This window comes from Myxocyprinus asiaticus, chromosome 6 (genome assembly GCF_019703515.2).
Source record: "Myxocyprinus asiaticus isolate MX2 ecotype Aquarium Trade chromosome 6, UBuf_Myxa_2, whole genome shotgun sequence".
Classification (NCBI taxonomy): Eukaryota; Metazoa; Chordata; class Actinopteri; order Cypriniformes; family Catostomidae; genus Myxocyprinus; species Myxocyprinus asiaticus.
The window spans coordinates 40,228,309-40,242,785 of record NC_059349.1 but is presented as its reverse complement, the minus strand read 5'-3'; the positions used below and the strand labels follow the sequence as shown (position 1 = coordinate 40,242,785).

The window sequence follows — 14,477 nt, the reverse complement described above, 5'->3', positions numbered from 1 at the left end:
TTGTTGTAGCCCCTCTAGTGTTAATTTCACCAGGAAACTGCAGCAAAATGTAGGAAGCGGCATGTAATACTCGGTTTGCAAACATTTAATTATAGTAATGTTCATTCTATGAGACTAGGTTGCAAATGGAAGTATGTGAATTATCAAAGTCCCTTTTAAGGTTCACTCGCGGCCATCTTGGTAATGCCCTATTTCCAGTCATACAAGTATGGCTAATCCTATCTACTTAAATGTAGATAAATGTAGACCAAAAATCTCCAAAACGATTTGTCAAGGTTATGTTCTAATCACATATTTCAAATCAGGCATTAAACCGGATTTTTTTTTTTATCATAAATTGTGCTTCTTTAGCACAATTTAGTCAAAAAGTGTAGGCTAGTCGTCTGGCTAATGCGCATGCCAGTTCTAAAGTAAACAATCAGGTCATTTCTCTATCAACAAGGCGATTGACTCTTTTAACTGGTGGGACTGCAGACACCATGTTGAGTGTTACAATATTTCTCCCTTCTATTTTTAAACAAGCTGACCATCTCCTCCCCTTAAAATGTCTTAAAATGTAATGACCAAAACAATTATAAACAAATTAGAGCAACTAGACAAATCAAACCAAAGGGAGAGGAAGCTACTTGGTCAGTCTGTTTTCATCCATAATATCAGTTGTTGTTTTTGAACGTGAATCATTGTAATAATGGCCACTTTAATCATTTTAATGGCTTAAACTAATTTTAATCATTGTAATACAAGCAAAAAAAGGAACACATTTCTGGTTTGGCATCGAGGAATGGGGCAATAAAGGCTGGAAAACACTCGCCTAGATTACATCTCTGAACACTCTGGGCATTCCAACAACTTCATGATGTGCCAACTGGGATGCTTTTTAAACTGTACTGAAGGAGTCTTCTATGTTTGCTCGGTGCCTGTTGGCTGCTTTTCCTTCACTATCCGGTCCGACTCATCAATTTAAAAAAATGTTTTTTAGTTCTGTAAAGACATTAATACAGAGACACAACTGATGTGTCTACAAAACTTATTTCAAGTATTTAAGCATACCCTTAGATCAAAAGGTTGATATGAGAGACATATATTCAGTCAAGTTTGTCCAAACTTTTGACTGGTAGTGTAGGTAAAGGATGATGTGTACCTGCATAGGGGACAGGGGCGTCTTTGTCCAAGGCAACCAGAGGAGGGTCTAACAGGATGGTGTCCGTGTTCTCGGTGATGACACCGTGGTAGGATGTCTCGATCCATGGCTTGTGTTTATTCACTGTAATGGGTGGAGAAAAGAAACAAAGAGAGAATTTAGATTGTGAACAAAATGTAAAACTCATGTTTTCGACAAACATCTAATAAAGAAAAAGGAAGATCAGCAAAAATCAAAGTGAGATTCACCCAAAAATGAAAATCCTGTCATCATTTTCTCACCCTCATTGTGTTGCAAATCTGTATGACTTTCTGTTTTCCACAGAGCACAGATGTTAAGCAGTATGTTAGTCTCAGTCACCATTCACTTTCATTGAAACTTTCTTCCATACAGTGCAAGAGAATGGTGACTGAGACAGATATTTTGTGTTCCACAGAAAAAAGAAAAAAAAAAATCATATGGGTTTGGAACAACATGAGGCTGAATAAATAATTACAGAATTTTAATTCTCGAATGAAGTATCCTTTAAAAATTGATGTTCATGCAAAGAATGGCTTTAATATGTCAGATAAGCACAGGCTATTTGTTCAGTTCCCCCAGTGGCCGCATCATTCTCTCCTCTAACATGTATCATGGGAAACACCCTCACTTATCAACTATTGGCCTGCCCTTTTGTTCCTGTGGTTTTCTATGGATGCTGTATAGGTAAAGATACTAAAACAAGATGCTTATCAATGATGAGACTTGTGCAATCCTCTACCCAGTGATAGGAAAACATGCCTGCAAGAGTCTCTATGGATGAAACAGCTTGTACTTATGCAGTCTTTTCTTTGTATAAATTCAAACACTACTTTCAGCTCATCAAATCCAATGTACTTAACTAAAAGCATTTAAAAAAAAGTAACAACTGTATCACCAGTGATTTTGTAAAGATCAATTAAGACAAAAATTAAAAGTCTCTCACCATTACCTCACCCTCATGCCATCCTAGATCTGTATGACTTATTTTTCTTCTGCTGAGCACAAACAAAGAATTTTAGAAGTATATATTAGCAGGGGGCCTGGGTAGCTCAGCGAGTACTGACACTGACTACCAGCTCTGGAGTCACAAGTTTAATCCATGGTGTGTTGAGTGACTCCAGCCAGGTCTCCTAAGCATTCAAATTGGTCCGGTTGCTAGGGAGGGTAGAGTCACATGGGGTAACCTCCTCATGGTCGCTATAGTGTGGTTTTCGTTCTCAGTGGGGCATGCGATGAATAGCGTGAAGCCTCCACAAGCGCTAGGACTCGTTTGTTGACGGTCTCAAACACGGAGGCAACTGAGATTCAGCGTCCGCCACCCCCCCCCCAAAAAAGAAAAAAGTACAGGTCCATACAATGCAAGTGAATTTGAAGGTCCAAAAATCATATAAAGGCAGCATAAAAGTAATCCATACGACTCCAGTGGTTAAATCCATGTCTTCAGAAGTCATGTAATAGGTGTGGGTGAGAAACAGATCAATATTTAAGTTCACTAATAAAATTTACTATAAATTCTCCTCCCTGACCAGTATGTGGCGATATGCCTAAAGAATGTGAATCACCAAAAACAAAAGAAGAATAATGTGTAAGTGAAAGTGGAGATTTATAGTAAAAAAGGACTTAAATATTTATCTGATTCTCACCCACACCTATCATATCGCTTCAGAAGACAGATTTACCCACTGGAGTCATGTGGATTACTTTTATGCAGTGGCAATTTCTCAGGGCCAGCAAAGCCTTCTCTGCTGCCCTAACATGCCAAATAAATAAATGTTTTTCATCCTTTCATTCTCAATCACAATTTTGCCTATGTATTTTTAATTGCTTTCCACTCTTAATTAATCTACAAACAAATAGAGAAAAACAAAAAGTTTATCCAGTCAGAATTTATTCCTTGATGCTTACAAGCGAAGCGTGACAACTGTTTCACAAATGGCATGCCCAAAGCCGAGCTTGTTAGCCAAAGTAGCGCGTGAGTTTGAGCTCCACCTCGTCAGGCCTTCAGAATTTCCACATAATCCCTCAACATTGCAAGTGAATAGGCATCTAAAGTCAGATTGTCAGATTCATCAGCCAATCAGATTGATTTATTTGTTCTTGGTGGGTGTGATCTTTAGAATATGTCCCAGTCGAGGCCTTCTAGCTGGCCTTGAGGGATGCAATCACACTTTAAGTGATGTACGTAATTCAAGAGTGAAAGATCAAGCTGTCTGACAAGTCAGCTGTCATCGCCACTGAGAAAGAGATCCTTATGGATTTACAAACACGAGATGTTCTGCATGACCATGTGATTGCTTAATTTATTAAACAGGAAAGGAGGACTGATTTTCACCTCAAGTAAATTGGTAAGTGCTTTTTGCATTGTTATAGCAACATCAGGAGTTTTCTAAGTGTAAATTAGGCTGCTTGAGCATTCAGTGTCGGATCAAATTTTGAAAAGTAGTGCTGCGTTCCATTCAACTCGGAAAGTCGGATTTTTCAACTTCCTGCTAGGAAAAGCGCAATGGAATGCATTTTGAAGTCAGAATTACAACTTGTAGGCTCGTGCAGCAATCCTCAACTCCAATTTCGCAGAGATGCAAGGCATGATGTCACACAAATATGTCGACACTCAGGGAGATATACAAAGTAAGTGATAAACATTCACTTTATTAAGTAATATCGATAAATTAGTTCATTTCCACATTACATGATATTAAAGCTTGTTCAACAAACGCCGGCAGAAACAGGTGTATAAAACATGGTAAATTATAATCTATTTTGATAATCGTACACCTGAAACACAAATGCTAGCGCTGCAGCATTGTTTATCAGTTGGGTTGCTAGGAGACATCTCTAATGAGAGTCAAACCCCTGCTAAGCTAACGGGAGTGTCGCAGTTCCGAATATCGGGGAATGGAATGCATTTATGGTCGGAGATCAAGTAGGAATATCCCACATTCAACTTGAATGGAACACAGCATAACCGTGTACCCTGACGAAACTAAATTTATTGCAAGCAACATTTAAATCGCAAATATTATCAGATAGATTTTTCCAGGTATTATAGACCTCCTTGGTAGATTCATATGAAAAATTATGATTTTTGAATGTCTGTTTGGGAGACGTTCATTTCACAAAACAGTCATGCTGCAGTTAAAATTAGGCTTGCTTGAGCATTAAGTGTCATTTCAAGTTCTGGCTTTCGTGCGTGGACATGTTTTTAAAATGTCAATTTGTATTACTAGTTAGCTGCGACATAATGTATTATGCCCAAAGGCATAGAGTGTCTTATTCATTGTGAAACTGTGTTTTCTTAATGGCATGAATCACACTGAAGGCCTAGACATTAAATGCATGGCCCGCCACTGCTTTTATGCTGCCTTTATATGCTTTTTGGACCTACAAAGTTCTAGCCACTATTCACTTGAATTGTGAGGACCTACAGAGCTGAGATACTTTTCCTAAAAATCTTTGTTTATACACATACACATACACATCTAGGATAGCATCAAGGTGAGTAAATTATGAGAGGATTTTCATTTTTGGGTGAACTATCCCTTTAATAGGAGTATTTTATTTATCAGCATCTGATTTTAAAACAATTCTTGCCAATATTCTTTTGATGTGATCTAGTACATTTTGAATATCTCTAGGCATCACTTTTGCTCATACCTATGGTTAGGGATTTGAACAAACACCTAGCGTCAAGTATTACAATTTGCTGTGTAATTTATCCTTCATTGTTTGTGCTACGGATATGCATGATGCCTCAAATCATGTAGCTTGTTGAGTAGAGGTGTACTATTACTTTTCTAAGTGATCATACTTATGATTTTTTTAGCCTGGTAGACAATAATTGGGCAAAAAAAATCCCATAGACTTGCATTGAAGGTGGGATCTGAGCCATATCTAGAGCAGTATATCATAGACACTTTGGGGAGGCCCTTTTTTTTACTTTTGGTTTAGTAAGTAACCACCTACTGTAGGAACCAACTAGAACACCCTAGCAACCACTCAGCAACACCCTGGAAACCACACACAACCCCCTTGCATCGCAGGTGGCACATTTTGTACAGACAAACGCCACTCACATTTTCTTCAAAAAAGTTTGTTATCCACTATATTAGTGCACAGTTTCTCAGCTATGTTACAGAAATCTCTAAAAACAAAAGACATATTCGGGTGTTGAAAATTAACATTTGAAAATAATTTTTTATTTTTTATTTGATTTGCCCCTTGTGAAATCAAAAAGTCTCCCTGGCAGGAGTTTTAATAGAGTTTTAGATTAGTACTGGCTATTCAGTCACCCCTCTCGTGGTTCGGTTCAACATCCACCAAAGCAATTAACGAAAGAGTAAATTAAACTATTTCACACTTGTGGAGGATAGTCCACACAGTCTCATGTGGAAAGTTCCTAAAAACTTTGAGTATCCTTATTACCCTTCAGTAATCCAAAACAGGGCACAGATTGTCCAATTCAGATGGCCGGATGATTAAACCAGCTCGCAATCTTGTTTTCAAAGAGTACAATCTTTCTTTCGAAGAGTTTTTTCATTTATCTTGGTTTCTCGCTCTCTGTTTACAGTAAGTCTGATTCACTTACAGGGACCAAAAACACACAGGCATTTAAACAAACCCCTATGCTTTTCAAAAGAAATCCACTTTTCAAAATCACAAACACTTGCAAACATCATTACTACTATATCTCAGCTTGTTTTGCCGCACTTGAAGACACTGACAGTAGACACTAGATGAATTGGCGAGTTGTATTTTGGTGTGTTATACGCAGACAGATACACACACCACAAAGTCTAGAGGCAGACAAATGTGTATGTGTTGCAGATGTAAAGATTGAGGGATATAACACACTGAGGTGGTGGTACAATATGACTTATTGTGTTTTATCACCAGTATGTATAAAATAAATAAAAATGAATGAAAAATGATGCATTGTGACCTGCCAGAGAGAAATGACACCTCTATTAACAGTATGGGGTATTACTGTAGGTAAATATCTATTCAAGTGTTTGTGGGAAATGTCACAGACTGAAAAAAAAAAAAAAAAAAAAAACGTGTGGTTATTATCATGTACCGAAGACAGTAAACATGACAGTAATTTGGATATGGTATTTTCTATTCTAATGATAGATCTCTTCAGGCTCCAGTCACTGCAAATACACATGGAACTTTCTCCTTCTCACTCTTGCTCTCTAATAAGGTTAATGGTGTCACTAAGAGCAATATGCCTTCTTTGTAATCTCTGAGCTATTACCCATGGGATGTCTGCAGCCATTATACAGCATTAGAGCACTATGATGGAAGCTAATTCAAATGTAGACTTTTCTCTTCCATCCACTCCCCTGCACTCGAGAGCTCTGCCTCACACACAGCCAACAAAACACAAGACATAATGGCAGATGCATATGGATATGCACACACACCAACACAGTTACCATTAGGAAAACAACCCTCTGCAATTGAGAAAAAAAAAAAAGAAAAAAAAAAAACATACACTCTTCCGGTGCTAAGGTAATGTGAAACTGAGATCATTTACAGTAGTTATGCTACAGTAAAGCTATCCTTTTGAAAAGGCATTTAGCTACAGTATTCATGTCCAACTAAGTTACAAAAAGATAGCTAACTACATTGAAGCTATCATTAGGGGTAATAATATTTGTGTATGATACTATCAGAACGGATCAGAAATTAACTGGGGCTTAGAGCAAAAATACCACTGACAGGGACAAAAAGGGGGGGGGGGGAAATACTTATTTGAAACATCTGATATACACTCACTTAGCACTTTATTAGGAACACTATTGGGGCATTTCCACTGCACTGCACTGCACGGTACGGCTCGACTTGACTCTGCTTGCTTTTTGGCCATTTTCCACTGTGGATAGTACCTGGTACCTGGTACTTTTTTTAGTACCACCTCGGTTGAGGTTCCAAGCGAGCCAAGCCGATACTAAATGTGACGTCAAAACCCTGCAGATCACTGATTGTTCAGAGAGAATCGTCACTACCAGCATCACTGAATTTGCAACACGGGACATCAACACGCTAGTTTTAAAGTTAGCAACAGTGATAGCAGTATCATTTGTTCACGTGACTTTCGAATTGTAAAAAGAAATGGCTATGTGCAAAACCATGCCGTGGTCAATAAACGAGGTGCAGACGTTCCTCTCATTAGTAGCCGAGGATCCAACAAGAGCTGGATGGGGCGATGAAACTATGACGATCAGCCTATAATCCCACCCACGTTGAGGCTGCACTAAACTACAGTGGAAAAGCAAGCTCAGAAAAGTAAAACGAGCAGAGTCGAGTTGAACCATAACGTGCAGTGGAAAAGTGCCATATGGTCCTAATAAACTGCCCAATGTGGTCTTCTGCTGTTGTAGCCCATCCACCTCAAGGTTGGACTTGTGCATTCTGAGATGCTGTTCTGCTCACTACAATTCTGCCGTGCAAAGGCAAAAGGCCGTAACTTCGTTTTTGGTCGAAAATGAGTTATTGATATTTTTGAGACTTTCAAGACCTCCTTTATCAGGTGGATAAGTATCTTGAGTCAATTCCGTTGTTTTTTCGAGAAAATAATGGGTTGTCTTAACAGTAACTTCCAAAAGCCCAAGAGAAACCAAGGCAGAACTCCGTAACTCCAATTACCGCTCTTTGACTTTGTTTTGGAACGCTCAAATTGAGTTAGGGTACTCTGCCTTTGTTTAGCCGTGCGTCAAAATGAAGTTACTGTGCCGGCATGGAGTTACTGTACTCTGCCTTTGTTTTTACATTAAAGTTTACCACGTTTAAATTACGGTGTAGCCTGTGTACTGTCATACACAGTAGAAATTACTGAAGAAATTTAACCTGAATAAAAGTGTAGTAAACAAATATTGTTGAGTGTTTTTCTATAGCGTTTAAGGGAAAATGATGGTTGAGATGGCTTTGAAATGCCGACATAAAGGTCAAGGTAAGAAAGTGTGTAACACAAAAGATGCATTAGACAAACTAATTAGATAGATAGATCGCAATCTACTTCATTTAGCTAGCTAGCATCCTATAGCATAAATAGGCTACTCGGCTATCCAATGAATAGGCTACCAAACTGCTCCCATATAACAAAGCACTGTAAACAAGCAAAGACTGGATAACTTGCCAGCAATAAGTAATCGTAAATATTCTCAAAGTTGTTTTTTTTTTTTTTTTTTTTTCATAATGCAGATTATTCAGTCAGTGCCAGCCTATCAGTGACTGCTGTCAACATCAGTGTCAGTGAGTCTGGGGCTGCCCACTAGTTGCACGAGTGTGGACTTGAATGCCATGACAGCGTAGCATGATCACACATAAAATCAGTAGTAACAGTTCGCAATTAAATCTGTCCTACCTTTTCTAGTAACCCGATAAAATCCATGGCAATGAACGTCATCGCAGATGTTTAATCCACAACAATCCACAAGCATTCTGATTTCTGAGCATTATTCCTACTTGCTGGCATTCACATCAATCCACAAATCGATTTTTTAGGCTAGACTACTTTCATTCAATTCGATGTAAAAGCACTTAGGCTAACTTATGTCTTGTATCCTTTTACGTTAGTGAACACTGCAATAAATAAATTGGTTTCAAAACGGTATCCAACCACATGTATAACTTTTTGTCTGGATGTCAGTTACGGTCAGATTCAGAAAAACAATTAATATAGTCATATTACTCTATATTATAGCCTTTGAGATTGGCCATTCCAGTCCACCAGTCAGAGAGCTGTGCATTGGAGCATGGTAGCTAAATTTAACCCTTGATTAACCAGCTGTGGCACTAACTTGTAGGCCTGTGGCTGTATTTATTATCTCTTATTCCAATCCATGCATTTTAACTTTGTGCATGATTTGTTATATCTTTGCATTCCATTATTAATTAAATTATGTTTACTCATTAGAAATATGCTTATCTTGTATTTATTCATATAATTAAGTGTCGCCTATCTGCAGCCAACCTGTTAGTTTTGCTGCACACCAATTGAAGATATTCTTTACCGCTATGGAGGTATGTGTCATGTCTAATGTATTAAAAATGCCATCAGAATACAACCAAAGCACAGGATAGCAATAAGTACATGGCTATAAGTAATTGTAAATCATCCAAAATAAATGCCATGATCACTAGATTTTATACAGGTGTTACTATAATGATTTTGTAAATGGTGACATCAACAAAATATTGATAATGTGGAAGTTACTGCCTTTTGCCTTGGTGTGAATTCTCACTTTTTGCAGACAATACAAAGGCAGAGTACAGTAACTTCAAAATAGGAGTCAAAAGTAAAGTTTGAGCTCAAGATTTTTTTATGTAGATAAATTTCATTACTAAAACATCTAATTGCCAGATTTTCAGTGTCCTACCTATAATACATTTGGCTGGACAACTAAAAAACTTTAAAGTCATTTTTCTCAGTTCCACACTCTAGCGAGTTAAGGTCTTTTGCCTTTGTAGGGCAGAATTGTACAGGTTATGTACAATTGAGGTTATCTAAGTTACCGTAGCCTTTCTGTCAGCTCGAGCCAGTCCGGCCATTCTCCGTTGACCTCTCTCATCAACAAAGCATTTCTGTCCGCAGAACTGCTGCTCACTGGATGTTTTTTTTTTTTTTTTTTTTTTTTTTTTTGGCAACATTCTGAGTAAACTCTAAAGACTGTTGTGCTTGAAAATCCCAGGTGATCAGCAGTTACAGAAATACTCAAACCAGCCCATCTGGCACCAACAATCTTGCTATGGTCAAAATCACTGAGATCATATCTTTTCCTGTTCTGATGGTTGATGTGAACATTAACTGAAACTCCTGACCCATAGCCGCAAGATTTTATGCATTGCACTGCTGCTACACAATTGGCTGATTGCATAATCGCATGAATTAGTAGGTGTACAGGACAAGTGTTCCTAATAAAGTTCTCAGTGAGTATATTTCTTAATATTCTATTATAGGTTATTTATTATATACAATATTGCATGAAATTAATTAATGTTCTTTTAAATTTATAGGTAACAGCTTATCTGATTATTCAGATTGAAAATGCATTGTAGTGAATTGATTAAATGTAACTATTTGACATAAAATGGTGACGTCATTATATTTTAATGGTTAGAAAAAATATGCCCTAAAATTCCCTCATGAAGCTAAAAAATGTCCCTAAAAAATATTATATTATATTATATTCTTCCTTAATGGAAAAGTTAATTTCTGACACATATAGCACATGCAAAAAAAGAGCGTTGTGCATAGTATCTGGCACAAATTACAAGCAAGATCCTTATTAGGGTATGTAGCAAGTCTTCGTAGCAGAATGCACTGTTTTGCACTGTCTCTTTAAGGGCATCCGCAGGAGAGAGAGAGAGAGAGAGAGAGAGAGAGAGAGTAAAAAAAAGAGGAAGCAGGAGATGGGAAGGGAAAGAGAGAAAAAAAGAAGGAAGTGGTTGGCGTGTATGCAGGAACTTTTGAAGGGGAATACAAATGTTGTGAATAAGAAAAAGTTAAGAAAACAAACAAACAAAAAAAGCCTGGGAAAGTGGTGTGTTCATCTACCAGAGGGATCCTGGATGTGAATTAACTTCTCCTTGCTTACGTGGATCTGTGGGACGATCAAAGGACTTTGAGGTTAACGAGCTGGTTTGGAATTAACTCCCTTATTTTTGCTTTGATCTCAGTATCCCTGCTGTTATTACAAATTATTTATATTTTTCCTGAGTTTTCCACATCCACGAGTGGCCACTAATTTTTATCTCCCCATGCTAAAACAACAACTAAAGTCTCCCTATTTCTGTTTATTTTGCAAATACTATATTTTTCATTTTCATTCATTTCTTTCATGTTAATTTTTTTGGGTTATAATATTTTTGGGTAATATTATATTTTGTTTATTTTTTAAAGGGGTATCCTGAATGAATTTTCGTTACAAATTCATCTTAACCTGTTAGAGGATATATTTTTCATTAAATACCCAAATTAATCTACTTGAAAATTATTTTATTTTGTTCTAATTGAATGACTAATTAAAAGAGATTATTGTGGAACTATTGTTTGATGTATGCAGCAGAGTTTTCTTTTATATTGTGGTGGAGATCTAAACTCTGCCTGGCGCCCAAACTCTTTCTTCATTCAAATAATGTTCTTATTCATATATCGGGTTTCCCACCACCGCAACAGCATCATAAAACACAAAAATGTATACTAAATACAACTAATACAGCTAAAAAATACTGATTTAAATACATTTACAAAACAAATATAAATACAGTCTACTTGTTTTACTACTACTGCAAAAAAATAAAAAAATTAAAATAAAAAAAAACATCAGTGAAGGGATTTCTGGAAAATGTTAAATGATGATTTTGGGAATAGTTCACCCAAAAAGCATCTTATTTTTCTATATAAGGAAAGTGAATGGTGACTGAGACTGAACATTCTGCCTAGCATCACCTTTTGTTTTCCACGGAAGAAAGTAAGTCATACGGGTTTGGAACCACATGAGGGTGAGTAAATGATGGAAATGTTTATTTTTGGGTGAACAATCCCTTTAAGTTCCCAATAGTGCCACTACTTTTAGTTACTGTAGCTTTCCCTCCTTTGTTACTATTACATCTAGCCTACTTTAAGTTTGTTGTCCCTACTTAGTTAATGTGACATACTGAAGACATCTTAAAGACAAAAGTGTTGTACTAAGGTAAAGAATGTGTTTGGGTTGTGCATAAGTTACAGACCTTCACTGTGATGTTGGTCGTATGTAAGCCACAGACACTGTGATAAGGTTTTAATACTCAAGCAGACTACAGCAGCTGAGCCCAGAGTAAGGGAGGGAGGCAGGAAATTCAGGTTGGGTCTTACAACGAGAGGACAAGAAAGGGGTTATTATAGAATCAATTATTTATTCAGTTTGATATATAATTATTTCAGCATTTCAAGCACCTGATAAAATGTTGCCGGGGGAGGAAGCGAACGTTTGCAAATCTATTCTGACCCTTCCTCAACCTGCTATAATGAAAATCCCAGTCAGCATTCCAACGGTAATTAAACTTGGGGACAGCCAGCAGAATTGATAGTAAATTTTACTGCTCACTCAGTGTCACGCAACAAGCTATACATTTTTGACCACTCGACACCATAACATTATATTCTGCTTATAACACTGGAATTAAACAACAATCGAAACTTGCATACGGGACCCAGGAGGACACAGGCAGAGAGAGACAGAGACCAATGATATACAGGAATACATAATTTATTACAGTAACTGTTTAGCATGTAGTGGTTTTGCAAGCACCGTGAAAACAGAAAAAATGCTGTTAAGACCAGCTAATGGACTTTAGAAGAAAAACAAGCCATTGACTGTTTTGAGGTTCTAAGCAAAGAGCTCATTCACACTTCAATTAGAGTGTCCTGTACACAACAAGCCTCCAACTCGGCTACACTAAGGATAAATATCCCATTAGCCAAAGCCTGGTAAACACAGTGGGGTGAACCCAGCTGTGCCACTTTTGTGTATGGTAAAACATGCGTCCTATTCTCCTTGCACAATCCAGTTTAACCAGGTGCTAAATGCGCTGAAATAGCACTGCACTGTTTTTAAATGAATCCTTTTTAGTGCAAACACAACACTTTTCAATGTAAATTAGGCTTAATTTTGATTATTTAACTGGTGCAATTAACATTGCACGATTGAAAGCTGGTGGTAAACTGAAAAAATACAAATACAAATACAAATCCAAGTCAAAAGAGTCAAAGAGCAATCCCAGGCAGCCTGGCATCATCTGCTATAGCAATTGGGGGCATTAGTAGGAAAGTGTTATTTAATGTGTGCAAATAGCAAGAATGCCGTCCCCCATCCTGCACTGAAAAAAAATTAAAGAAATGACTAACAAGAAGAGATTAATTAGGCTCAATGACGTAGGATAATCCAGTACTTGCAGGATGGAATTTATAAGGTTTACAAGGGTCATTTTCAGATACATTAAGCTCAATGAAGCCACATTCCACTTTCCACTCCACATGTCCTCAGGGACACACTCTTTCCGCCTGCATTGCTCATCTTTAATGCTTATTAATGAGGCCATAATCTTTGCCTTTACCAGTGGCATACTGTCAGATTTGTTGGTCTTCTGTGAATTCTTATATAAGGGGGCCTGGTTGACCAAATTACAGTTTTATCATCCTATTTTATGACAGTCATAAAAAAAGAGAGAAATGTTTGCATATTGAGGACTGCTCGAGTTAATTGATGAATGAACAGATCGTCATGACTGGGTGGCGTCACTCTTGGACATCTGGATGAGCAGAATGGTGGATTTTAAGAGTTGAATGTGTTTTAAAGGGATTGTTCACCCAAAATGTATTCTGTTGTCATTTGCACACCCTCATGTTTTTCCAAAATGCTTTGACTTCCTTCTTTTGTGGACACAAAAGAAGATGGTAGGCAGAATTTAAGCCTCAGTCACTACTAACTTTCAATGTATGGAAAAAAGAGGCCATAAAATTGAATGGTCGCTGAGGCTAACATTCTGCATGTCTCAGCCACAGACACCCACAGACAGCCCATAGTCCGTGCTCTAACGTCTGATGTAGAGAGCACACAAAACTGGAAAACGCATTCTGAAGTTAATCATTCCTTATCTGATTGTCTGGTTTGATGGAACTTTCGTGACTAGAAGCACACAGGACTTTTCACCAGTCACAGTCACAAGGTTCTGCGTTGATACAATGAGCACTTTTGAGGACAAAATAATCACCAGATTTGCCCAAGTTTGCCAGGTTAGTGACATAAAATCTTTTAAAGATATTCAGAGTTTCTTTTTAAGGCACGTAGGAAAAAGTAAAGAGGAAATCCACAAGCAGAGCTGTATATTCTGCTTTGTTCACTTGGTTATGTCTGTGAAATTCTCTTGATGACGTTTTTTGTGCTGTACTTACTCTCTACACATTTTCCGCTATTTTCCCTTGTGTTTTCTGTGCAATCGCTCTTGGAGATTGCCATGCAATTATATAAATAATTTCTTTCCCCATGTCGGCCTTTTATTATGGTTCCGTATATCTCCTGCAAGTAATGGCAAAACTGACTACATGTCAGTTAGTGGTAGTGTTGCCATTTTTGAAGTTGTAAAATACGGGACACTCTCTATAGAGTTGTTGACAGGGGGAGGGAGGGGGATGTGCTGCTTGCTGATGTTTCAGATGGTCCCTTACCACACCCTCCACAGTTTTAGCATGTTTTAGCACAATGTGAGGACTTCTCAGATGGTCCATTACCCACTATAAGCACAATTTCCAGTGAATATCAAGATTAAATGA

At 37.6% G+C, this 14,477-nt stretch overlaps 1 protein-coding gene across 1 annotated transcript in view; it reads right to left on the bottom strand.

The window, feature by feature from the left end:
• LOC127442322 (calsyntenin-2-like) overlaps window positions 1-14,477 on the bottom strand; it is a 390,092-nt gene that overhangs the window by 241,650 nt on the left and 133,965 nt on the right. The window contains exon 2 of the mRNA XM_051700250.1: window positions 1,142-1,264. Coding sequence (XP_051556210.1) covers window positions 1,142-1,264 — 123 coding nt within the window. The remainder of the gene's footprint in view (window positions 1-1,141; window positions 1,265-14,477) is intronic.